The sequence below is a fragment of the Salvelinus namaycush genome, unplaced genomic scaffold (assembly GCF_016432855.1).
Source record: "Salvelinus namaycush isolate Seneca unplaced genomic scaffold, SaNama_1.0 Scaffold662, whole genome shotgun sequence".
NCBI lineage: Eukaryota > Metazoa > Chordata > Actinopteri > Salmoniformes > Salmonidae > Salvelinus > Salvelinus namaycush.
Window position 1 is genome coordinate 72,937 of NW_024061378.1, and position 26,738 is coordinate 99,674.

The 26,738-nt window shown below is 43.4% G+C and overlaps 1 protein-coding gene across 1 annotated transcript; it reads left to right on the forward strand.

Moving 5' to 3' along the window:
• The first annotated feature begins 6,425 nt into the window (after positions 1-6,425).
• Positions 6,426-24,436, forward strand: LOC120042372 (IQ domain-containing protein E-like). Its single transcript, XM_038987200.1, has 22 exons — positions 6,426-6,587; positions 6,766-6,955; positions 7,626-7,673; positions 7,811-7,856; positions 8,100-8,288; positions 9,403-9,510; positions 13,215-13,264; positions 13,467-13,580; positions 15,936-15,986; positions 16,176-16,246; positions 16,805-16,877; positions 17,243-17,283; positions 17,682-17,830; positions 18,015-18,070; positions 18,241-18,491; positions 19,961-20,068; positions 20,302-20,473; positions 21,810-21,905; positions 22,309-22,433; positions 22,516-22,796; positions 22,921-23,022; positions 23,732-24,436. The coding sequence occupies exons 2-22, from the start codon at positions 6,905-6,907 to the stop codon at positions 23,857-23,859; spliced, it is 2,310 nt and encodes a 769-aa protein (XP_038843128.1). The 5' UTR covers positions 6,426-6,587; positions 6,766-6,904; the 3' UTR covers positions 23,860-24,436.
• Positions 24,437-26,738: the final 2,302 nt, after the last annotated feature.

A 26,738-nucleotide genomic window follows, 5' to 3' on the forward strand; every position in this document is an offset into this window, starting at 1 on the left:
ATTAGGTGCATTACGCCACTGACCTCGTTCTCTTTCAGTCACCCACGTGGGTAGCTGCTTCTATAAACCAATGAGGAGATGGGAGAGGCAGAACTTGCAGCGCGATCTGCGTCACTCGTTGGCGCGCGGTTTGTGTTCCCTGTAAAGCATTTCACTGTAGATCTACACCTGTTGTATTCAGCGCACGTGACAAATACAATTTGATTTCTTGAGCTGAAAATGACTAAATACAAAAAGAACACTAAAATATACATTAATCAGGAATGTGATCAAATCTAGAGAGGATGTAGAGATCACCCTCTCGTGTTACAATTGCTTTATTCAATTACAATAACTTACCTCATGCGCAGCTTGAGTGTGCGACACATTGGTGCGACACATTGGGAACATCTGCCATTTGTCTTATGGTCATATGACAATCTATGAGGAACGGAAGCTGCTCCTTGGTGACCGGATACCGCCTTCCCGCCAAAGGGGCTTGATAGGCTACTAAAATAAACAATAAATTAGCTACAACATACACTGCTAAAAACTGTTTTAGGTTAAAAGACTAAGAGCACCATATATAATTTAGCAACAGCATTAGAGATAAGCCAACCAAATGTTTTTTTCCATTGACTTCGCTAGATATTTTGCGAAATGCGCCTCTTTCAGATTTGACACAGGAGATTTAACACAGGACAAGTAAATTATACAAAATCTCAGGCTATGCCACTCATGCCGTTCAAAAAATGATACAAATGTAACAACTTGCAATCTTGGTAAGGTTGGTAATCTTGGTAAGGTTGGTAATCTTGGTAAGGTTCCCGTTGCTGGATGTCCTTCGCCTCTTGCAGGAACTCCTCTCCAACAGCAATTAGATTGCTGACCATCTCTTCATCAATCAAATGACCGCTTGCCTACCGAAGGCTCCGCAACATGGTCTCTAGCCGGAAAAATGGACAGCAGACTCGATTGATCCAGTGACATTTTATTTGTATGTAACGTTAGCTAACCACCCCAAAAGTGTTCACTTGTCTAATATGTGACAACTCTCAGATACTCTAGACCTATGACAATCGTGCATTGACAGGCGATGCAGTTTTAATAACTACTAGCTAAAAAAAAATGGTTCTTCATACAGACATCTAGCTATAGTAACGTTAGCTGGTTAACGTTTTATAGATTCCATAACTAGATTATGGACAATTAACGTTAGCTAACTATCAGTTTAATGTCAATGGCGGGCAGATCTAACTAGCTAACATTGGTAGTTCGGTAGCGTTATATTATCTAGCTACCTTTTCCTGCAGCTGTTACACCACTCTCTATCAACACCTAGCTAGCTAACATTAGTGTTAAAGTCACCTGGCTATTTATGGTTGGAAGTCCATCTCTTCTGTCCGTGAGCAGCAGTCTGGTGCAATCAGAGATGGTACATTCATAAATGTTCAAGAAACTGGGCAGACAACATTCAAAATAAACACATCAACAAACAAAACCCATCACAGTCAATTCCAAAATACATCCATACACAGGCGGAACAATCTCCGACAGGATTTCTTGCAAGGCTTCGGCTGTGAAATCATGAAGTTCCCCAAAACGTTCAGCTGCGTTCACAATAATAACAATTTTCTGACTCCAACTGTGCTGTACAGTTTATGACCATGTGAGGGCGCTACAATCACTCACAAATCACACACAAAAAACGAATCTTGGGGTTTCCTAGTATCCACCACAACTTTATTTATCATGTTTCCCTTCTTCTTCGTCACGGTAACCTACGCATTCTCACTCTCTGCTATTATCTTCACCAGACTAGCCGTTTTAAACCAAACATCCGCCGTCGCCATCTTGCCTAGTACATTTTTTCTCGATCGGTGATGTTATCTTGAAGACCCTTTTAAAGAAAGATCTGATCTGTGATTTTTTGGAGTTTTAAAACTGCAGTTAAACTTCCGTAATTGCAGTTGACTGTGGTATTTTGGAGTTGCACCGCAAAATTACTGCAGTAGAATAAAAACAAGTGTTATTTTGTAGCTTTATTTGCAACATACGGCAGTTATTCTGCACTCTGAATGCAATCTATTTTTCCTAGGGGGATTTTATATCTTTATACCATTTTGTTTGGAAGAAATGGCGATTTTCAGCTCAGATAATCCGTGACATGTCTTAAATACTATTTTTAGCAGCAACTTCTTTAAATTGTATTGGCAGATCGCAAAGCAACTTCTTTACAAGCTGTTTTTAATACGGGTTGATAGTTCCATCTTGTGGTTTAACGGAGCTCCTACATTCATTGCATAAATCACTACTGTCTCTTCAAGTAGGTTAGGTGGTGAAAAATTATACAAACAGGTATCCTGAATGATGCCTAAACCCTATAGAAGCATGAAAAAACAAAGCAGTAACGTAAATTACCTTTTTAATTACCTTCAGTTTTACGTCATGTTAGTATAGGTCAACACAACATCTCATAATTATAATGTGAATAATCAAATACACAATGACAAGGAAAAATGCAGTGTGACACAAAGCTGCATACAGTGTTTCAACTTATGTATATTATATATAGGCTAGGAGTAGGGTTTCTACTTATGTACATTATATATAGGCTAGGAGTAGGGTTTCTACTGATGTACATTATATATAGGCTAGGAGTAGGGTTTCTACTTATGTACATTATATATAGTCTAGGAGTAGGGTTTCTACTTATGTACATTATATATAGGCCAGGAGTAGGGTTTCTACTTATGTACATTATATATAGGCTAGGAGTAGGGTTTCTACTTATGTACATTATATATAGGCTAGGAGTAGGGTTTCTACTTATGTACATTATATATAGGCTAGGAGTAGGGTTTCTACTTATGTACATTATATATAGGCTAGGAGTAGGGTTTCTACTTATGTACATTATATATAGGCTAGGAGTAGGGTTTCTACTTATGTACATTATATATAGGCTAGGAGTAGGGTTTCTACTTATGTACATTATATATAGGCTAGGAGTAGGGTTTCAACTGATGTACATTATATATAGGCTAGGAGTAGGGTTTCTACTTATGTACATTATATATAGGCCAGGAGTAGGGTTTCTACTGATGTACATTATATATAGGCTAGGAGTAGGGTTTCTACTTATGTACATTATATATAGGCTAGGAGTAGGGTTTCTACTTATGTGCATTATATATAGGCTAGGAGTAGGGTTTCTACTTATGTACATTATATATAGGCTAGGAGTAGGGTTTATACTTATGTACATTATATATAGGCTAGGAGTAGGGTTTCTACTGATGTACATTATATATAGGCTAGGAGTAGGGTTTCTACTTATGTACATTATATATAGGCTAGGAGTAGGGTTTCTACTTATGTACATTATATATAGGCTAGGAGTAGGGTTTCTACTTATGTACATTATACACTGCTCAAAAAAATAAAGGGAACACTTAAACAACACAATGTAACTCCAAGTCAATCACACTTCTGTGAAATAAAACTGTCCACTTAGGAAGCAACACTGATTGACAATAAATTTCACATGCTGTTGTGCAAATGGAATAGACAAAAGGTGAAAATTATAGGCAATTAGCAAGACACCCCCAATAAAGGAATGGTTCTGCAGGTGGTGACCACAGACCACTTCTCAGTTCCTATGCTTCCTGGCTGATGTTTTGGTCACTTTTGAATGCTGGCGGTGCTTTCACTCTAGTGGTAGCATGAGACGGAGTCTACAACCCACACAAGTGGCTCAGGTAGTGCAGTTCATCCAGGATGGCACATCAATGCGAGCTGTGGCAAAAAGGTTTGCTGTGTCTGTCAGCGTAGTGTCCAGAGCATGGAGGCGCTACCAGGAGACAGGCCAGTACATCAGGAGACGTGGAGGAGGCCGTAGGAGGGCAACAACCCAGCAGCAGGCCCGCTACTCCGCCTTTGTGCAAGGAGGTGCACTGCCAGAGCCCTGCAAAATGACCTCCAGCAGGCCACAAATGTGCATGTATCTGCTCAAACGGTCAGAAACAGACTCCATGAGGGTGGTATGAGGGCCCGACGTCCACAGGTGGGGGTTGTGCTTACAGCCCAACACCGTGCAGGACGTTTGGCATTTGCCAGAGAACACCAAGATTGGCAAATTCGCCACTGGCGCCCTGTGCTCTTCACAGATGAAAGCAGGTTCACACTGAGCACATGTGACAGACGTGACAGAGTCTGGAGACGCAGTGGAGAACGTTCTGCTGCCTGCAACATCCTCCAGCATGACCGGTTTGGCGGTGGGTCAGTCATGGTGTGGGGTGGCATTTCTTTGTGGGGCCGCACAGCCCTCCATGTGCTCGCCAGAGGTAGCCTGACTGCCATTAGGTACCGAGATGAGATCCTCAGACCCCTTGTGAGACCATATGCTGACACATGCACATTTGTGGCCTGCTGGAGGTCATTTTGCAGGGCTCTGGCAGTGCACCTCCTTGCACAAAGGCGGAGGTAGCGGTCCTGCTGCTGGCTTGTTGCCCTCCTACGGCCTCCTCCACGTCTCCTGATGTACTGGCCTGTCTCCTGGTAGCGCCTCCATGCTCTGGACACTACGCTGACAGACACAGCAAACCTTTTTGCCACAGCTCGCATTGATGTGCCATCCTGGATGAACTGCACTACCTGAGCCACTTGTGTGGGTTGTAGACTCCGTCTCATGCTACCACTAGAGTGAAAGCACCGCCAGCATTCAAAAGTGACCAAAACATCAGCCAGGAAGCATAGGAACTGAGAAGTGGTCTGTGGTCACCACCTGCAGAACCATTCCTTTATTGGGGGTGTCTTGCTAATTGCCTATAATTTCCACCTTTTGTCTATTCCATTTGCACAACAGCATGTGAAATTTATTGTCAATCAGTGTTGCTTCCTAAGTGGACAGTTTGATTTCACAGAAGTGTGATTGACTTGGAGTTACATTGTGTTGTTTAAGTGTTCCCTTTATTTTTTTGAGCAGTGTATATAGGCTAGGAGTAGGGTTTCTACTTATGTACATTATATATAGGCTAGGAGTAGGGTTTCTACTTATGTACATTATATACAGGCTAGGAGTAGGGTTTCTACTTATGTACATTATATATAGGCTAGGAGTAGGGTTTCTACTTATGTACATTATATATAGGCTATATAGGATAAGTAGAAACACTGTATGCAGCTTTGTGTAACACTGTGCACGTTTCTCTGTCTCTCTCTCTCTCTCTCTGTCTCTCTCTCTCTCTCTCTCGCTCTCGCTCTCTCAGTCTCTCTCTCTATCTATGTCTCTTTCTCTCTCTCTCTCTCTCTCTCTTTCTCTCTCTCTCGCTCTCGCTCTCTCTGTCTCAGTCTCTCTCTCCCTCTCTCTGTCTCAGTCTCTCTCTCTATCTATGTCTCTCTCTCTCTCCCTCCTTTCACGACAAGGGACTCGGCTTTAAACTCTGAGATAAAGTCTCTTACCTGAGACTGATTCTGGACCTCAGAGTCTTGTGACGAACAACTTTATGTTGACTCTCTCATCTCTGTCCCTGTCCTGACAGCAGTATCCACAGACACCTGCCACAGTATCCACAGACAGACTCCTGACAGCAGTATCCACAGACAGACTCCTGACAGCAGTATCCACAGACAGACACCTGACAGCAGTATCCACAGACACCTGACAGCAGTATCCACAGACAGACACCTGACAGCAGTATCCACAGACAGACACCTGACAGCAGTATCCACAGACAGACACCTGACAGCAGTATCCACAGACAGACACCTGCCACAGTATCCACAGACAGACACCTGACAGCAGTATCCACAGACAGACACCTGACAGCAGTATCCACAGACAGACACCTGACAACAGTATCCACAGACAGACACCTGACAGCAGTATCCACAGACAGACACCTGCCACAGTATCCACAAACAGACACCTGACGGCAGTATCCACAGACAGACACCTGACAGCAGTATATACAGACAGACACCTGACAGCAGTATCCACAGACATATCCACAGACACAATGTCAGAGACACAGTATCCACAGTGTCTCTGACATTCACTCAGAGTCCCATACCTGCCTTTGAACAGTAAACAGCTAGCTAGCTGGGTTAGCACACACATTAGCTAACATTCAAGCCAGTTTCAGCAACATATGACGTCATACACAAGCTTCTGACAGCGGATACACAAGTTGGCATGAAACAGCAATGACTTTCCAGATGAAGTGGCACAGCTTTACTATGAAATGAAGACACTAACTATGTATACACACAGTAACACCCTCGAGTTAGGCTAGTCAGTGAGTACGTTTACATGCACAATAATAATAAGATATTTAAACTGATTATGGGTTTTTGTCTGAACAGTGAAAACCATAGAAGAAGCACTCGGTCATGGTCTGCGCAAAACCTGCGCAGCAAAGACGCTCATAAACGAACATTAACGTATTGCTGCTCGGCTACAATTGTTTCTTGTTGCTAGACTACTGATGCCACAGAGATAGCCGGAGAAACAACATCAGAGGAATTATGATAGAAGGCTAACCGCCGCAAATGATATTTCCATTTCTGCATCGTTTATTCCAAGCAACGGTGTAATACGAGAGATTGTAGGTGTCTGCTGTGCTCGTACGAAATCTAAAATAATCGCTTTGGGTAGGCTATAGCTGCTAGGCTACTGTTGCTTTCGTATCGTTTTGAGGACAGGCATTTGATTATGTTTTGATCTCAAAGTAAGAGGTGTTTAAAAAATATATATTCCTACCAAATGCTTGTTTTTCCCCGCAGCTATAGCTGAGGCAAACGTGTCAACATAGCGAAATGAAGCATCGAAAAATGACAAGAACACGCAAGGAGAGGTTCTACAACTGTCCAATTCCTCCAAAGAGAGATTAGTTTATCATTTTATCTGTATCCAACTTCCACGATGTCTCTCGTGGCCAGCGATATCCCGACGGACGAAGACCTAGAAGATCTGGTGCGTCAACAACAGCGATGCTCAACTTGTACACGGCCAATGTGTTGTTTTACGACATCACTGATGTACTTAGCTACTGTAATACTACTTCTGTAGATTGGATACTGTTTTAACACCATCACTGTTGTAGTTAGCTACTGTAATACTACTTCTGTAGATTGGAAACTGTTTTAGTTAGCCTCTGTAGTACTACTTCTGTTGATTGGATACTGTTTTAGTTAGCCTCTGTAGTACTACTTCTGTAGATTGGATACTGTTTTAGTTAGCCTATGTAATACTACTTCTGTAGATTGGAAACTGTTTTAGTTAGCCTCTGTAGTACTACTTCTGTTGATTGGATACTGTTTTAGTTAGCCTCTGTAATACTACTTCTGTAGATTGGATACTGTTTTAGTTAGCCTCTGTAATACTACTTCTGTAGATTGGATACTGTTTTAGTTAGCCTCTGTAATACTACTTCTGTAGATTGGATACTGTTTTAGTTAGCCTCTGTAATACTACTTCTGTAGATTAGATACTGTTTTAGTTAGCCTCTGTAATACTACTTCTGTAGATTGGATACTGTTTTGCGACATCACCGTAACAGCAGTTATTGTACTGTTACTCTATTAGTCTACCATAAGTTGTATAGATAGACTTACTAACTAGTTCTCCCCTCCTTGTTTCCAAGGTCGAGGATGGTCTTTCTCTTGCTACCTGCATATCAGACTCTGGAAAGGTGAGATGACTTTCTGCCCACTCCTGTGTGTGTGTGTGTGTGTGTGTGTGTGTGTGTGTGTGTGTGTGTGTGTGTGTGTGTGTGTGTGTGTGGTGTGTGTTTGTGAGTTCTCCTAACCCTGGTTTGTGTCTCAACAGAAAGCCAGGAAAAAGAAGCTGTCTGGTAAACCTCCCCCTTCTCCCAGTAAGACCAGCTATCATCTACAATACATCTGACTTTGAGAATCAAGTTCAACTCCATTGCTTTTACCACCCTAACTTTGTTGTCTGTGTGTGTGTGTGTGTGTGTGTGTGTGTGTGTGTGTGTGTGTGTGTGTGTGTGTGTGTGTGTGTGTGTGTGTGTGTGTGTGTGTGTGTGTGTGTGTGTGTGTGTGTGTGTGTGTGTGTGTGTGTGTGTGTGTGTGTGTGTGTGTGTGTGCGCGCGCAGGGTCTCCGTATCTCTCCAGTATGGATGTGAACCCGAGGAGATCAGCGGTGTCAGCCTGGAGGCCCCTGAGAGGAACTCTGGGTGAGAGGGGGGAGGCCCTAGTGGGGAGAGGTGACACTCTTTTGGAGAGGGGTGAGACAGCTCGGACCCCAAAGGAGAGCTGTCTGGCTTCGCTAAGCAACGGGCACGGTGGGTCCCATGGAAATATTAACAGAACTTTATCACCGTAGAAAACAGCTCTTTACTAACATACCAATGTGGCTGTACTACAGAGAGACAACTCTATTCCTAAACCTCCATAGAAACCAGAGAGACAACTCTATTCCTAAACCTCCATAGAAACCAGAGAGACACCTCTATTCCTAAACCTCCATAGAAACCAGAGACAACTCTATTCCTAAACCTCCATAGAAACCAGAGAGACAACTCTATTCCTAAACCTCCATAGAAACCAGAGAGACAACTCTATTCCTAAACCTCCATAGAAACCAGAGAGACACCTCTATTCCTAAACCTCCATAGAAACCAGAGAGACAACTCTATTCCTAAACCTCCATAGAAACCAGAGAGACAACTCTATTCCTAAACCTCCATAGAAACCAGAGAGACAACTCTATTCCTAAACCTCCATAGAAACCAGAGAGACACCTCTATTCCTAAACCTCCATAGAAACCAGAGAGACAACTCTATTCCTAAACCTCCATAGAAACCAGAGACAACTCTATTCCTAAACCTCCATAGAAACCAGAGAGACAACTCTATTCCTAAACCTCCATAGGGACATACACACACAGTTATTCAGCTAGTGTGGTATCTTGTTGCATGTTATTCCAGCTGACAGCTTGTAGGGTTTTGTTGACCCCTAGTGATATGTTTTGCTCAGAGGGGAACCATGTCTTTCACAACATTATTCATTATAGGTCTACCATTGTATTAAAAATATGTTATTCTCTCTCTCTCTCTCTCTCTCTCTCTCTCTCTCTCTCTCTCTCGCTCCCCTCTTCATCCCTCCTTCCCTCCCTCTCCACCCCCTTCATCCATCCCTCTCTCTTTCTCTCTCTCTCTCTAGGTCTGTCCCAGTCTCTGAGAGTTGACTTTGACACAACACCTCAGCCTCTCTCTCTCCCCTCTCTCCTCTCTCTCTCTCTCTAGGTCTGTCCCAGTCTCTGAGAGTTGACTTTGACATAACACCTCAGCCTCTCTCTCTCCCCTCTCTCTCTCTCTCTCTCTAGGTCTGTCTCAGTCTCTGAGAGTTGACTTTGACACAACACCTCAGCCTGTCTCTCCTCTCTCTCTCTCTAGGTCTGTCCCAGTCTCTGAGAGTTGCCTGTCTCTCCTCTTCTCCCTGTACTCCAGAGTATCTCCAACAGGCTCTGGGCATTAAGAAACCCAAACACTCCTCATCCAATGGTGTGTGCTTGTGTGTGTGTGAGTGTGTGTGTCTGTGTGTGTGTTATTCTACAGTGTAACAGTTATTCTACAGTGTAACAGTTATTCTACAGTGTGTAACAGTTATTCTACAGTGTAACAGTTATTCTACAGTGTGTAACAGTTATTCTACAGTGTGTAACAGTTATTCTACAGTGTAACAGTTATTCTACAGTTATTCTACAGTGTAACAGTTATTCTACGGTTATTCTACAGTGTAACAGTTATTCTACACTTATTCTACAGTGTAACAGTTATTCTACGGTTATTCTACAGTGTAACAGTTATTCTACACTTATTCTACAGTGTAACAGTTATTCTACGGTTATTCTACAGTGTAACAGTTATTCTACGGTTATTCTACAGTGTAACAGTTATTCTACAGTTATTCTACAGTTATTCTACAGTGTAACATTTATTCTACAGTTATTCTACAGTGTAACAGTTGTTCTACAGTGTGTAACAGTTATTCTACAGTGTGTAACAGTTATTCTACAGTGTGTAACAGTTCTACAGTGTGTAACAGTTATTCTACAGTGTGTAACAGTTATTCTACAGTGTAACAGTTATTCTACAGTTATTCTACAGTTATTCTACAGTGTGTAACAGTTATTCTACAGTGTGTAACAGTTATTCTACAGTGTAACAGTTATTCTACAGTGTGTAACAGTTATTCTACAGTGTGTAACAGTTATTCTACAGTGTAACAGTTATTCTACAGTGTGTAACAGTTATTCTACAGTGTGTAACAGTTATTCTACAGTGTAACAGTTATTCTACAGTGTGTAACAGTTATTCTACAGTGTAACAGTTATTCTACAGTTATTCTACAGTGTAACATTTATTCTACAGTGTGTAACAGTTATTCTACAGTGTAACAGTTATTCTACAGTGTGTAACAGTTATTCTACAGTATGTAACAGTTACTCTACAGTGTGTAACAGTTATTCTACAGTGTGTAACAGTTATTCTACAGTGTGTAACAGTTATTCTACAGTGTGTAACAGTTATTCTACAGTGTGTAACAGTTATTTTACAGTTATTCTACAGTGTAACAGTTATTCTACAGTGTAACAGTTATTCTACAGTGTGTAACAGTTATTCTACAGTGTAACAGTTATTCTACAGTTATTCTACAGTATGTAACAGTTATTCTACAGTGTAACAGTTATTCTACAGTGTGTAACAGTTATTCTACAGTGTGTAACAGTTATTCTACAGTGTAACAGTTATTCTACAGTGTGTAACAGTTATTCTACAGTGTGTAACAGTTATTCTACAGTGTGTAACAGTTATTCTACAGTGTAACAGTTATTCTACAGTGTGTAACAGTTATTCTACAGTGTAACAGTTATTCTACAGTTATTCTACAGTGTAACATTTATTCTACAGTGTGTAACAGTTATTCTACAGTGTAACAGTTATTCTACAGTGTGTAACAGTTATTCTACAGTGTGTAACAGTTACTCTACAGTATGTAACAGTTACTCTACAGTGTGTAACAGTTATTCTACAGTGTGTAACAGTTATTCTACAGTGTGTAACAGTTATTCTACAGTGTGTAACAGTTATTCTACAGTGTGTAACAGTTATTTTACAGTTATTCTACAGTGTAACAGTTATTCTACAGTGTAACAGTTATTCTACAGTGTGTAACAGTTATTCTACAGTGTAACAGTTATTCTACAGTTATTCTACAGTATGTAACAGTTATTCTACAGTGTAACAGTTATTCTACAGTGTGTAACAGTTATTCTACAGTGTGTAACAGTTATTCTACAGTGTAACAGTTATTCTACAGTTATTCTACAGTGTAACAGTTGTTCTACAGTGTGTAACAGTTATTCTACAGTGTAACAGTTATTCTACAGTGTGTAACAGTTATTCTACAGTGTAACAGTTATTCTACAGTTATTCTACAGTATGTAACAGTTATTCTACAGTTATTCTACAGTATGTAACAGTTATTCTACAGTGTGTAACAGTTATTCTACAGTATGTAACAGTTATTCTACAGTGTGTAACAGTTATTCTACAGTGTGTAACAGTTATTCTACAGTGTAACAGTTATTCTACAGTGTGTAACAGTTATTTTACAGGTATTCTACAGTGTAACAGTTATTCTACAGTGTAACAGTTATTCTACAGTGTGTAACAGTTATTTTACAGGTATTCTACAGTGTAACAGTTATTCTACAGTGTAACAGTTATTCTACAGTGTGTAACAGTTATTTTACAGGTATTCTACAGTGTAACAGTTATTCTACAGTGTAACAGTTATTCTACAGTGTGTAACAGTTATTTTACAGGTATTCTACAGTGTAACAGTTATTCTACAGTGTAACAGTTATTCTACAGTGTAACAGTTATTCTACAGTTATTCTACAGTATGTAACAGTTATTCTACAGTGTGTAACAGTTATTCTACAGTGTGTAACAGTTATTCTACAGTGTGTAACAGTTATTCTACAGTGTAACAGTTATTCTACAGTGTGTAACAGTTATTCTACAGTGTGTAACAGTTATTCTACAGTGTGTAACAGTTATTCTACAGTGTGTAACAGTTATTCTACAGTTATTCTACAGTGTGTAACAGTTATTCTACAGTGTGTAACAGTTATTCTACAGTATGTAACAGTTATTCTACAGTGTAACAGTTATTCTACAGTGTGTAACAGTTATTCTACAGTTATTCTACAGTGTGTAACAGTTATTCTACAGTTATTCTACAGTGTGTAACAGTTATTCTACAGTTATTCTACAGTTATTCTACAGTGTGTAACAGTTATTCTACAGTTATTCTACAGTTATTCTACAGTGTGTAACAGTTATTCTACAGTATGTAACAGTTATTCTACAGTGTGTAACAGTTATTCTACAGTGTGTAACAGTTATTCTACAGTGTGTAACAGTTATTCTACAGTGTGTAACAGTTATTCTACAGTGTAAGTTATTCTACAGTGTAACAGTTATTCTACAGTATGTAACAGTTATTCTACAGTATGTAACAGTTATTCTACAGTGTGTAACAGTTATTCTACAGTGTGTAACAGTTATTCTACAGTGTGTAACAGTTATTCTACAGTGTGTAACAGTTATTCTACAGTGTAACAGTTATTCTACAGTGTGTAACAGTTATTCTACAGTGTGTAACAGTTATTCTACAGTGTGTAACAGTTATTCTACAGTGTGTAACAGTTATTCTACAGTGTGTAACAGTTATTCTACAGTGTGTAACAGTTATTCTACAGTTATTCTACAGTGTGTAACAGTTATTCTACAGTGTGTAACAGTTATTCTACAGTTATTCTACAGTGTGTAACAGTTATTCTACAGTGTGTAACAGTTATTCTACAGTGTGTAACAGTTATTCTACAGTTATTCTACAGTGTGTAACAGTTATTCTACAGTTATTCTACAGTGTGTAACAGTTATTCTACAGTGTGTAACAGTTATTCTACAGTGTGTAACAGTTATTCTACAGTGTGTAACAGTTATTCTACAGTGTAAGTTATTCTACAGTGTAACAGTTATTTTACAGTATGTAACAGTTATTCTACAGTATGTAACAGTTATTCTACAGTGTAACAGTTATTCTACAGTGTAACAGTTATTCTACAGTATGTAACAGTTATTCTACAGTGTAACAGTTATTCTACAGTATGTAACAGTTATTCTCCCTCCAGACTACAGAGAGAAGGAGGACATGTACGATGAGATCATCCACCTCAAGAAGGTAACGAAACACACACACACACACACACACACACACACACACACACAAAACAAAGGTATTTTTGGAATATTTAGGCAAGTTAGCTGGCTAACTCATTGATCCTACTTTGTAGTAGGTGTTGGACATTTAGAACCTTCTAGTAAACGGCAGAAATCTGATGTCTTTAATCCTGAACTGAATTGATCAGGTCTGTTTGTTCCAGAGTCTTCAGGCTCAGAAGTCAGAGAAGGACAGGATGAAAGCCAAACTACGGCGTCTGGAGGAGGACAAAACTAAGAAAGACAAGCAAATAGAACAGCTGCTGGATCCCACCAAGGTACCAACCCCCAGCAGCATCACCTCAGATCATACTGACCCCCAGCAGCATCAGCTCAGATCATACTGACCCCCAGCAGCATCAACAGATCATAGTGACTCCATGGAGGTCTCTGTAACAGATCATAGTGACTCCATGGAGGTCTCTGTAACAGATCATAGTGACTCCATGGAGGTCTCTGTAACAGATCATAGTGACTCCATGGAGGTCTCTGTAGCTGATCACAGTGACTCCATGGAGGTCTCTGTAACAGATCATAGTGACTCCATGGAGATCTCTGTAACAGATCATAGTGACTCCATGGAGGTCTCTGTAACAGATCATAGTGACTCCATGGAGGTCTCTGTAACAGATCATAGTGACTCCATGGAGGTCTCTGTAACAGATCATAGTGACTCCATGGAGGTCTCTGTAACAGATCATAGTGACTCCATGGAGGTCTCTGTAACAGATCATAGTGACTCCATGGAGGTCTCTGTAACAGATCATAGTGACTCCATGGAGGTCTCTGTAACAGATCATAGTGACTCCATGGAGGTCTCTGTAGCTGATCATAGTGACTCCATGGAGGTCTCTGTAGCTGATCATAGTGACTCCATGGAGGTCTCTGTAACATCATAGTGACTCCATGGAGGTCTCTGTAACAGATCATAGTGACTCCATGGAGGTCTCTGTAACAGATCATAGTGACTCCATGGAGGTCTCTGTAACAGATCATAGTGACTCCATGGAGGTCTCTGTAACAGATCATAGTGACTCCATGGAGGTCTCTGTAACAGATCATAGTGACTCCATGGAGGTCTCTGTAACAGATCATAGTGACTCCATGGAGGTCTCTGTAACAGATCATAGTGACTCCATGGAGGTCTCTGTAACAGATCATAGTGACTCCATGGAGGTCTCTGTAACAGATCATAGTGACTCCATGGAGGTCTCTGTAACAGATCATAGTGACTCCATGGAGGTCTCTGTAACAGATCATAGTGACTCCATGGAGGTCTCTGTAGCTGATCATAGTGACTCCATGGAGGTCTCTGTAACAGATCATAGTGACTCCATGGAGGTCTCTGTAACAGATCATAGTGACTCCATGGAGGTCTCTGTAACAGATCATAGTGACTCCATGGAGGTCTCTGTAACAGATCATAGTGACTCCATGGAGGTCTCTGTAACAGATCATAGTGACTCCATGGAGGTCTCTGTAACAGATCATAGTGACTCCATGGAGGTCTCTGTAACAGATCATAGTGACTCCATGGAGGTCTCTGTAGCTGATCATAGTGACTCCATGGAGGTTTCTGCAACAGATCATAGTGACTCCATGGAGGTCTCTGTAACAGATCATAGTGACTCCATGGAGGTCTCTGTAGCTGATCATAGTGACTCCATGGACGTCTCTGTAGCTGATCATAGTGACTCCATGGAGGTCTCTGTAACAGATCATAGTGACTCCATGGAGGTCTCTGTAACAGATCATAGTGACTCCATGGAGGTCTCTGTAACAGATCATAGTGACTCCATGGAGGTCTCTGTAACAGATCATAGTGACTCCATGGAGGTCTCTGTAGCTGATCATAGTGACTCCATGGAGGTCTCTGTAACAGATCATAGTGACTCCATGGAGGTCTCTAACAGATCATAGTGACTCCATGGAGGTCTCTGTAACAGATCATAGTGACTCCATGGAGGTCTCTGTAACAGATCATAGTGACTCCATGGAGGTCTCTGTAACACATCATAGTGACTCCATGGAGGTCTCTGTAACAGATCATAGTGACTCCATGGAGGTCTCTGTAGCTGATCATAGTGACTCCATGGAGGTCTCTGTAGCTGATCATAGTGACTCCATGGAGGTCTCTGCAACAGATCATAGTGACTCCATGGAGGTCTCTGTAACAGATCATAGTGACTCCATGGAGGTCTCTGTAGCTGATCATAGTGACTCCATGGACGTCTCTGTAGCTGATCATAGTGACTCCATGGAGGTCTCTGTAACAGATCATAGTGACTCCATGGAGGTCTCTGTAACAGATCATAGTGACTCCATGGAGGTCTCTGTAACAGATCATAGTGACTCCATGGAGGTCTCTGTAACAGATCATAGTGACTCCATGGAGGTCTCTGTAACAGATCATAGTGACTCCATGGAGGTCTCTGTAACAGATCATAGTGACTCCATGGAGGTCTCTGTAACAGATCATAGTGACTCCATGGAGGTCTCTGTAACAGATCATAGTGACTCCATGGAGGTCTCTGTAACAGATCATAGTGACTCCATGGAGGTCTCTGTAACAGATCATAGTGACTCCATGGAGGTCTCTGTAGCTGATCTGAGCCTGTTGTTTCCCTCCACAGGGACCGGAGTACACACTGGGTCTGGTGGACAAGAAACACCAGGGGAGCCTGGTAAGTGTCTGTGTGTGTCTGTGTGTGTGTGTGTGTGTGTGTGTGTGTGTGTGTGTGTGTGTGTGTGTGTGTGTGTCTGTCTCTGTGTGTGTGTGTGTGTGTGTGTGTCTCTGTGTGTGTCTCTGTGTGTGTGTCTGTGTGTGTGTGTGTGTTGTAGGAAGGTGTTGATTGACATGTCCTGTCCTGCAGGTTGTTAATGGACTGAAACAGAGAATCCTGAAGCTGGAACAGCAGTGTAGAGAGAAGGAGAACACTGTGACGTAAGTCTGTCTGTCTGTGCCTGTCGGTCTGTGCCTGTCTGTCTGTGCCTGTCTGTCTGTGCATGTCTGTCTGTGTCTGTCTGTGCCTGTCTGTCTGTCTGTTTGTGCCTGTCTGTCTGTATGTGCCTGTCTCTCTGTCTGTGCCTGTCTGTCTGTGCCTGTCTGTCTGTGCCTGTCTGTGCCTGTCTGTCTGTGCCTGTCTGTGTATCTGTCTGTCTGTGCCTGTCTCTCTGTCTGTGCCTGTCTGTCTGTCTGTGCCTGTCTGTCTGTGCCTGTCTGTCTGTCTTTGTGTGCCTGTCTGTCTGTCGGTGCCTGCCTGTCTGTCTGTCGGTGCCTGCCTGTCTGTCTGTGTATCTGTGTGTCCGTCTGTCTGTCTCTTTCTGAATGTATTTATTCATTAGACACTTTTTGCAGAATGACATGTTGAGATGCACCATCTCGTTTCCCAGAGTGCCCAGATGGAAAGCTCCATCACTAATAGATGATGTTTGATGTATCGTTGTTATAAAACCAAGATGAGTAGTGTCATCTTCAACCTGTCATGTCCCGTTGTAACAGCAAACTGCAGAGTGAGCTGCAGACCACTAATCTGGAGGAGTTGAAGATCACAGTGGAGACCTACTTTGAGGAGGTACATCTTTGCTCTCTGTTCTAGTGCAGTGAGATGTTTCTACTTGAACGTCATCTTTTCTGGTGCTAACGTGTGTGTGTCTGTGTGCGTGTGTGTGTGTCTGTGTGTGTGTGTGTCTGTGTGCGTGTGTGTGTGTCTGTGTGTGTGTGTGTCTCTGTGTGTGTGTGTCTGTGTGCGTGTGTGTCTGTGTGCGTGTGTGTGTGTGTGTGTGTGTGTGTGTGTGTGTGTGTGTGTGTGTGTGTGTGTGTGTGTGTGTGTGTGTGTGTGTCTGTGTGTGTGTGTGTCTGTGTGTGTGTGTGTGTCTCTGTGTGTGTGTGTGTCTGTGTGTGTGTCTGTGTGTGTGTGTGTGTGTGTGTATTCTCCAGATTCAGAGACTGAGGATGATATTGGACGCAACAGAGAAAAGGTACAGAAAGTAAAAATGTTTACATTTTAGTCACTTGGCAGAAGCTCTTATCCAGAGCAACTTCCAGGCGCAATTAGGGTTAAGTGCCTTGCTCAAGGGCACATGGGCAGATATGTTGCACCTAGTCGGCTCGGGATTTGAACCAGCGACATTTCAGTTACTGGCCCAACGCTCTTAACCGCTAGGCTACCTGTCACCTCCTTCACAGACTTGTTCACTTACATTTCCTGTTCAATCTCACACCCTCTTCTCTCTTTCTCTATATTTCTTTATTTCTCTCGCTCTCTCTCTCGCTCTCCCTCTCCCTCTCCTTCTCTCTCCTTTCTCTCTCTCTCTCCTATCTCGGTCTCTCTTTCTCGCCTTCCCCTCTCTATTCTCTCTCTCCTCTCCCTCTGTAGCAGTAGAGCAGAGAATAAAGGTTCTCAGAGGAAGCAGAAGGTTCTAAGCTCTACGGTTCTGCGTCTATCAGAGAACTTGAAACAGCTACAGCAGGAGAACCACACACTGAGAGAGGAACTCACAGAAAGCCCAGCCAGCGGGCTGAAAGGTTCTCACACACACACACACACACACACACACACACACACACACACACACACACACACACACACACACACACACACACTTTGAGGAAATCAACACAACACAGGGTCAAAGGTTAAATAACAAATGGCCCAATCTCGTGTATTCAGAGTATTTCTAGTCGATGATTTGTTGCACTTGTGTTTCAGCCTACAAAGACTGGAGCAAACAGAGAGTGTTGAGGAGACTGGTGGAACTGGAGACGGTGAGTAGATGGAGGCTCCTGGTTGGTCCTACACAGTGGAATGGAGGGAGTAACCTAGGCTTTAGCTCAGGGGGATAACACAGTCTTGTGGCTCACACACACACACACACACACACACACACACACACACACACACACACGTTAACACTCCCTCTCCCTTCCTGTCTTAGAGGTTAGAGGAGGGGAGGAGAGCCCCGGCCAGGAGGAGTGGGGTGGACAGACTAGTCCAGACTGACCACCACACCACGCCCACGGAGACAGGGGTTGCTACGACGCCGGGGATAACCGCCGTAACAACGGAAGGGGGCGTTGCAGTGGGAAACACCCAACAGGAAGGGGAGGGGTTTGTCCGTCTGAAGGGGTGTGTCAGACAACTGGAGCAGGAGAAGGCGGAGCTACAGGAGACGCTGACGGATAGAGAGTAAGAGAGACGCTACTATGACTACAGCAATGCAGTATGGGAAATTGAAATTGGAAATCACCAGTGATTGCAATAGAATGTTTGATATCTGGTTATTGGTGTTCTTAGTTTTGAGAATATGTTTACTGTCAACTGATGGTTGAACCTTCTGTTTTCAGACGGGAGCTGAGACGACTGATGGTTTGAATCTTCTGTTTTCAGACGGGAGCTGAGACGACTGATGGTTTGAACCTTCTGTTTTCAGACGGGAGCTGAGACGACTGATGGTTTGAATCTTCTGTTTTCAGACGGGAGCTGAGACGACTGATGGTTGAATCTTCTGTTTTCAGACGGGAGCTGAGACGACTGATGGTTTGAATCTTCTGTTTTCAGACGGGAGCTGAGACGACTGATGGGTGAACCTTCTGTTTTCAGACGGGAGCTGAGACGACTGATGGTTGAATCTTCTGTTTTCAGACGGGAGCTGAGACGACTGATGGCTGAATCTTCTGTTTTCAGACGGGAGCTGAGACGACTGATGGCTGAATCTTCTGTTTTCAGACGGGAGCTGAGACGACTGATGGCTGAATCTTCTGTTTTCAGACGGGAGCTGAGACGACTGATGGCTGAGTCTTCTGTTTTCAGACGGGAGCTGAGACGACTGATGGTTTGAATCTTCTGTTTTCAGACGGGAGCTGAGACGACTGATGGTTTGAACCTTCTGTTTTCAGACGGGAGCTGAGACGACTGATGGTTTGAATCTTCTGTTTTCAGACGGGAGCTGAGACGACTGATGGTTGAATCTTCTGTTTTCAGACGGGAGCTGAGACGACTGATGGTTTGAATCTTCTGTTTTCAGACGGGAGCTGAGACGACTGATGGGTGAACCTTCTGTTTTCAGACGGGAGCTGAGACGACTGATGGTTGAATCTTCTGTTTTCAGACGGGAGCTGAGACGACTGATGGCTGAATCTTCTGTTTTCAGACGGGAGCTGAGACGACTGATGGCTGAATCTTCTGTTTTCAGACGGGAGCTGAGACGACTGATGGCTGAATCTTCTGTTTTCAGACGGGAGCTGAGACGACTGATGGCTGAGTCTTCTGTTTTCAGACGGGAGCTGAGACGACTGATGGCTGAATCTTCTGTTTTCAGACGGGAGCTGAGACGACTGATGGCTGAATCTTCTGTTTTCAGACGGGAGCTGAGACGACTGATGGCTGAATCTTCTGTTTTCAGACGGGAGCTGAGACGACTGATGGCTGAATCTTCTGTTTTCAGACGGGAGCTGAGACGACTGATGGCTGAATCTTCTGCTTTCAGACGGGAGCTGAGACGACTGATGGCTGAATCTTCTGTTTTCAGACGGGAGCTGAGACGACTGATGGTTGAACCTTCTGTTTTCAGACGGGAGCTGAGACGACTGATGGCTGAGTCTTCTGTTTTCAGACGGGAGCTGAGACGACTGATGGTTTGAACCTTCTGTTTTCAGACGGGAGCTGAGACGACTGATGGCTGAAAGAGAGCAGGAAGAGGAAGAGACGGAGAGGAGGAAGAATGAACGAAGGAGTGAACATGAGAAGGAAACACAGCTCTCTCTGTATGTATCTCCCAGTTCAACCTGAACGTCCTGACTGGGGAATACACTACTACTCAATGAATGGTGTTTACATCCAACATGACAGAAATACTACTTTAACTGTTTACTACAGGCTTAGAACCACTGTGACATGCCCACAGAGGTTGTATGGAAACTTCTTCTCTCTGTGTGTCTGTGCCATGACGTTTCCATGGAAACCTTTCTACTCGTCTGATTTTCCTCCTCTTGTCCAGACTGGAGAGAGAACAGCTGACCATGAAGATACAATCCCTGGAGGAGGAGAAGAAGAGATGGACTGGAGAAGAACAGAACCAGGAGAACCGGAAGGAGAACCCAGAAGGGAGGGAGGAGAAGGAAAGGGCAGCTAGGGTGATCCAGAGAGAGTGGCTGGAGCACAGAGAAAGGGTAACTAACTAACTCACTACTTTAACTAACTAACCCAGAAACAGAGTGGCTGGAGCACAGAGAAAGGGTAACTAACTAACTCACTACTTTAACTAACTAACCAGAAACAGAGTGGATGGAGCACAGAGAAAGGGTAACTAACTAACTAATCAGAAACAGAGTGGCTGGAGCACAGAGAAAGGGTAACTAACTAACTAACCAGGAACAGAGTGGCTGGAGCACAGAGAAAGGGTAACTAACTACTGTAACTAACTAACCAGGAACAGGGTGGCTGGAACACAGAGAAAGGGTAACTAACTAATCAGAAACAGAGTGGCTGGAGCACAGAGAAAGGGTAACTAACTAACTAACCAGGAACAGAGTGGCTGGAGCACAGAGAAAGGGTAACTAACTACTGTAACTAACTAACCAGGAACAGGGTGGCTGGAGCACAGAGAAAGGGTAACTAACTAACTACTGTAACTAACTAACCAGAAACAGAGAAAGGGTAACTAACTAACTCACTACTGTAACTAACTAACCAGAAACAGAAAGGGTAACTAACTAACTACTGTAACTAACTAAACAGGAACAGAGAAAGGGTAACTAACTAACTACTGTAACTAACTAACCAGGAACAGAGTGGATGGAGCACAGAGAAAGGGTAACTAACTAACTACTGTAACTAACTAACTAGGAACAGAGTGGCTGGAGCACAGAGAAAGGGTAACTAACTAACTACTGTAACTAACTAACCAGAAACAGAGAAAGGGTAACTAACTAACTCACTACTGTAACTAACTAACCAGAAACAGAGAAAGGGTAACTAACTAACTACTGTAACTAACTAAACAGGAACAGAGAAAGGGTAACTAACTAACTAACCAGGAACAGAGTGGATGGAGCACAGAGAAAGGGTAACTAACTAACTACTGTAACTAACTAACCAGGAACAGAGTGGCTGGAGCACAGAGAAAGGGTAACTAACTAACTACTGTAACTAACTAACCAGGAACAGAGAAAGGGTAACTAAGTAACTCACTACTGTAACTAACTAACCAGAAACAGAGAAAGGGTAACTAACTAACTACTGTAACTAACTAACCAGAAACAGAGAAAGGGTAACTAACTACTGTAACTAACTAACCAGGAACAGTGAAAGGGTAACTAACTCATTACTGTAACTAACTAACCAGAAACAAACATTTTAAATAGTTAATCCAAATAAGGTGTTGTACCTGCCAGCGGCCACCACAGAACGGGAATGAAGACAAATGCCCATCTCATATGGACTAATAAAGTACATTCTCTCTCCTCTCTCTCCTCTCTCTCCTCTCGCTCCTCTCTCCTCCCCCAGGACACAGTATTTGTCCAGTCAGCAATAAGAGGACATCTCCTCAGACAGAGCCAGATAGCTCACCTCCAAGACACACACACCAGCACTCTCAACAAGGTCACACACACACACACACACACACACACACACACACACACACCTACAATGTTTGTGGGGTGGCAGGTAGCTTAGTGGTCAGAGTGTTGGACTAGTAACCGAAGGCTGCAGATTGAATCCCCGAGCTGACAAGGTACAAATCTGTCGTTCTGCCCCTGAACAAGGCAGTTAACCCACTGTTCCTCGGTAGGCTGTCATTGAAAATAAGAATTTATTCTTAAGAACTGACTTCCCTAGTTAAATAAAGGTAAAATGTATATATATATTTTTATGTTGTAGTTCAACCAAATGGCCACTTAGGGGCACTGTTTCCCCGTATTTACAATAAGTATCTATGGAGTAAAGGGAATTTGCCCTAATTAGGCTCTGATATAGGAGTTACTATTTAATGTTTCATTTCCAGAATGGCCAATCACAGCGCGGCAGTGATGTTACCTCCTGTGTGGAGGATGAGGAGCTGGTTGCCGTGACGCTGATCCAGTCTGTGTTCCGAGGTCACCTGACACGCAGCGCACTAATGACGGAGAGGTGACACAGCACACCACCACACACAGTTCTGACCTTGGAAAGTGTCTGTTTTTGTATTGTATGTATAACTGTATGTTTGTAGCTCTGAGTCCCCAGCCCCTCCTCCCTGTGGACCCACCCCAGCCCCTCCTCCCTGTGGACCCACCCCAGCCCCTCCTCCCTGGGGACCCACCCCAGCCCCTCCTCCCTGTGGACCCACCCCAGCCCCTCCTCCCTGTGGACCCACCCCAGCCCCTCCTCCCTGTGGACCCACCCCAGCTCCTCCTCCCTGTGGACCCACCCCAGCCCCTCCTCCCTGGGGACCCACACCAGCTCCTAGAAGAGACCCCTCTGTCCCTTCAACACACACTCCCAGCAACACAGGTGAGACACACACACACACACACACTGTATCTGACACCTTGGTGGCACAGCGCTGACTGAAGGACAAATCAGGATTTGAAAGTGTGTGTGTGTGTGTGTGTGTGTGTGTGTGTGTGTGTGTTAGCCCTTCCAGGCAGTGATGTAGATGAAGATGTAACGGAGCTGAGTGAGGAAGATCCCTGGCCTGTCTCTAACACACTGTCCAACAGGAGGAGACTCACACCAGGTATACTGTCTGTGGATATATACATATATATATATATATATATATATATATATATATATATATATATATATATATAATATGTGTTCCTGTGCTTCTCTCTGTGTGTGTATCTAATATGTGTGTGTGTGTTCCTGTGCTTCTGTGAGTGTGTATATAATGTGTGTGTGTGTGTATGTATATAATGTGTTCCTGTGCTTCTATGAGTGTGTGTGAGAGTGTGTGAGTGTGTGTTCCTGTGCTTCTGTGTGTTCCTGTGCTTCTGTGTGTGTATATATAATGTGTGTGTGTGTATATATAATGTGTGTGTATGTAATGTGTGTGTGTATGTAATGTGTGTATATAATATCTGTGTGTATATATAATGTGTGTGTATGTAATGTGTGTATATATAATGTGTATGTATATAATGTGTGTGTGTATATAATGTGTGTGTGTGTATATAATGTGTGTGTGTGTGTATATAGTGTGTGTGTGTGTATATAATGTGTGTGTATATAATGTGTGTGTGTGTGTGTATATAATGTGTGTGTATATAATGTGTGTGTGTGTGTGTATATAATGTGTGTATATGTAATGTGTTCCTGTGTGTATATAATGTGTGTGTGTGTGTGTGTGTATGTATGTGTGTGTATGTAATGTGTGTGTGTGTATGTAATGTGTGTGTATGTAATGTGTGTGTATGTAATGTGTTCCTGTGCTTCGCCTGTAGCACAGCTACAGCTCCACCCACCTCCAGACTCCAAGGTTGCTAAGGCGATGGACTCTGAGGATTCGGACGATGACATCATCGTGTCTCCGTCTCGTCTCGTGGGAAGGAGAGAAGAGATCTACTTCTAGACCAGAGCGTTGCACTATGGGATATGAAGTGTGTGTGTGTAGCTGGGTATGCAGGCTTTTACTCCAGCCCTACACCAGATTCAATCAAGGTTCAGAGGACATGCTGATAAGTAGAACCAAGTGTGTTTTGGTAGTGCAGGGCTGGAACGAAGTCCTGCACGTGCAGTAGCTCTCCGGGAGGGGAGTGGCTGTAATAATGATAATAATCCTGAACATACCCAGGAGGGTTGCTTGGCCAGCTCTCTGCCCAATACATCTCTGTTCTGATACAGATCGTTTTTTATGTTGCCAAAGTGCCTGAGTGCCCGAATATAGATTATTGATGGTCATAAACAAACGTATAAATCATGGAGTGTATTGTAGCGACTTTTAATTCACGTCTATCAATAGAAACACTGCTGATCCAAACCGTGAACTTATCATCTTATTCTACTGCAATATGACGCTCAGAGGAGAGCTTGTGCGCGTGACTGGTTGTTGTTATCGTGCCTTGATTTGTGTTTATTATAATAGCTGTAATCCATGAACGTCATGTTTTATCTGATTAAATGAGTATCTTTCCTTGTATCGTAAAACACTTCAGAGGTCATGGTGTTTCTTTCTTTTTTGATGAAATGGTGTGTTGTCCAGTACGACAAAACACATCAACTGGGTTTTACCGTTACCGTTACTCCATCGGAAGGGGGGGGGGGTCTGCGTATTGGCGCATTCAACACCGCTCCGCTCTGCACACATGGTCGACAGATCTATTTGCAGAGCGAGCTGCAGTGAGAAGCTTTGTCCTGCTAGGGGGTTTTCGAGCTCGTGTTTGCTTCGCCCTCCAAATTCGTTAACGGTGAACAATATAACAGCCGACGACGACGTTTCATCACCGGGAGGATATTTAAAACGAACCCCCACCGGGACCGCTCGCTGAACGGATGTTAAATCTCATAATTTCATTGGAGGTCATTTAAACCTGAACTCCCCCTTCTCATTGGGATCTAGAAAAGAGAATATTTGATTCGTGGATATTTAGTCGGACAAATCTAACCGCAATGTAACGGCATTTTTAGAGTGGTGCGCTGTCGTTCTAAGAGTGGGTGTCCGTTATTGTTCGATGAGATGTGAGAGAGTTGTCGTGATTTCTGCTGCAGTCCTGCTGTTCTACATCGGCTGGAAAAGGAACAATAGCCTACACTCTGTGGGTGAATAGGTAGTTTGGTGGTGCAACCGCTAGGTTTCAGAGGATAAGTGTTCACGTTGCAAAATGAGACTTGGCTACATTCACACATAGTTTGGAGCAGAATATGGATTTTTCTGTCGTCCTGGCTAAGAGTTGGGAATGCGGTAATGGAGAACCGGAATAATCCAATATAGCCTAACCGATCATGGCTGGAATAAACGAATAGACCCGAGGGAACGAAAATGTTGGCGACCCTGGAAATTGTAGCCTGCAACACCGTAAATCAATCAACGACCGACTGAGTAAACGAATTATTGCTGATTTGACTGTGGCGTCGGTCGACGGTAGCCTACCCTAAAACAAACCGTCAATAACGGATAATCGATATTTGAATTGATGACGGAATCACATCGATGATAACAACCCACTCGGCGCACTGCACTACTCCACGTTCAGAAGAGAATCATATTCTCTGCGTGGGCGTTGTAAGCAGTGTTGTTGACCGGGAGAGGACACATCATATTTCGGTCTGACAGATTGGTAGTGACACCGGCGGGTCTGTGTGTGAGAGGATGGCAGCGGTAGTAAACTACTCTCCCCCATGGTGGGTCAACCTGCTCCACCGCCTCCCCCACTTCAACCTGCAGTTTGAGACGGTCAGCAGCGACTTCAGACCCGAGGACTCAGAGTACCAGAAGGTAGGTTTGGAACACACACAGATGTATGCATGCAGGCAACACAATCCTGACAGACAAGCACGTCTTATCACCCAGGCCTTTTTCAATCAAAACCGTTATGCAGCTCAACACTCACTAAAGTCCTATAGAGTGATCCCGAGTGGCACAGCGGTCTAAGGCACTGCATCTCAGTGCTAGAGGTGTCACCACAGTCCCTGGTTCGATTCCAGGCTGTATCACAACCGGCCGTGATTGGGAGTCCCATAGGGCGGTGCATAATTGGCCCAGCGTCGTCCGGGTTACGGTTTGGCCGGTGTAGGCCGTCATTGCATATAAGAATTTGTTCTTAACTGACTTTCCTAGTTAAATACAGGTTCCATAAAATCATTTTCCTCATAACAGATGGCTGGTCCTTCCATCCCCTCCTAGGTAGTATTCCAACACTCCTCATAACAGATGGCTTGTCCTTCCATCCCCTCCTAGGTAGTATTCCAACACTCCTCAAAACAGATGGCTGGTCCTTCCATCCCCTCCTAGGTAGTATTCCAACACTCCTCATAACAGATGGCTGGTCCCTCCATCCCCTCCTAGGTAGTATTCCAACACTCCTCATAACAGATGGCTGGTCCTTCCATCCCCTCCTAGGTAGTATTCCAACACTCCTCATAACAGATGGCTGGTCCCTCCATCCCCTCCTAGGTAGTATTCCAACACTCCTCATAACAGATGGCTGGTCCCTCCATCCCCTCCTAGGTAGTATTCCAACACTCCTCATAACAGATGGCTGGTCCCTCCATCCCCTCCTAGGTAGTATTCCAACACTCCTCATAACAGATGGCTGGTCCCTCCATCCCCTCCTAGGTAGTATTCCAACACTCCTCATAACAGATGGCTGGTCCCTCCATCCCCTCCTAGGTAGTATTCCAACACTCCTCATAACAGATGGCTGGTCCCTCCATCCCCTCCTAGGTAGTATTCCAACACTCCTCATAACAGATGGCTGGTCCCTCCATCCCCTCCTAGGTAGTATTCCAACA

Excerpts from the sequence above, each read along its gene's own strand:
- LOC120042372 (XM_038987200.1), top strand. The coding sequence starts at position 6,905 with ATGTCTCTCGTGGCCAGCGATATCCCGACGGACGAAGACCTAGAAGAT. Across the intron at positions 13,581-15,935 it reads AGCTGCTGGATCCCACCAAG|GGACCGGAGTACACACTGGG; the intron begins GTACCAACCCCC and ends TTCCCTCCACAG. Across the intron at positions 22,797-22,920 it reads ACACACTCCCAGCAACACAG|CCCTTCCAGGCAGTGATGTA; the intron begins GTGAGACACACA and ends TGTGTGTGTTAG.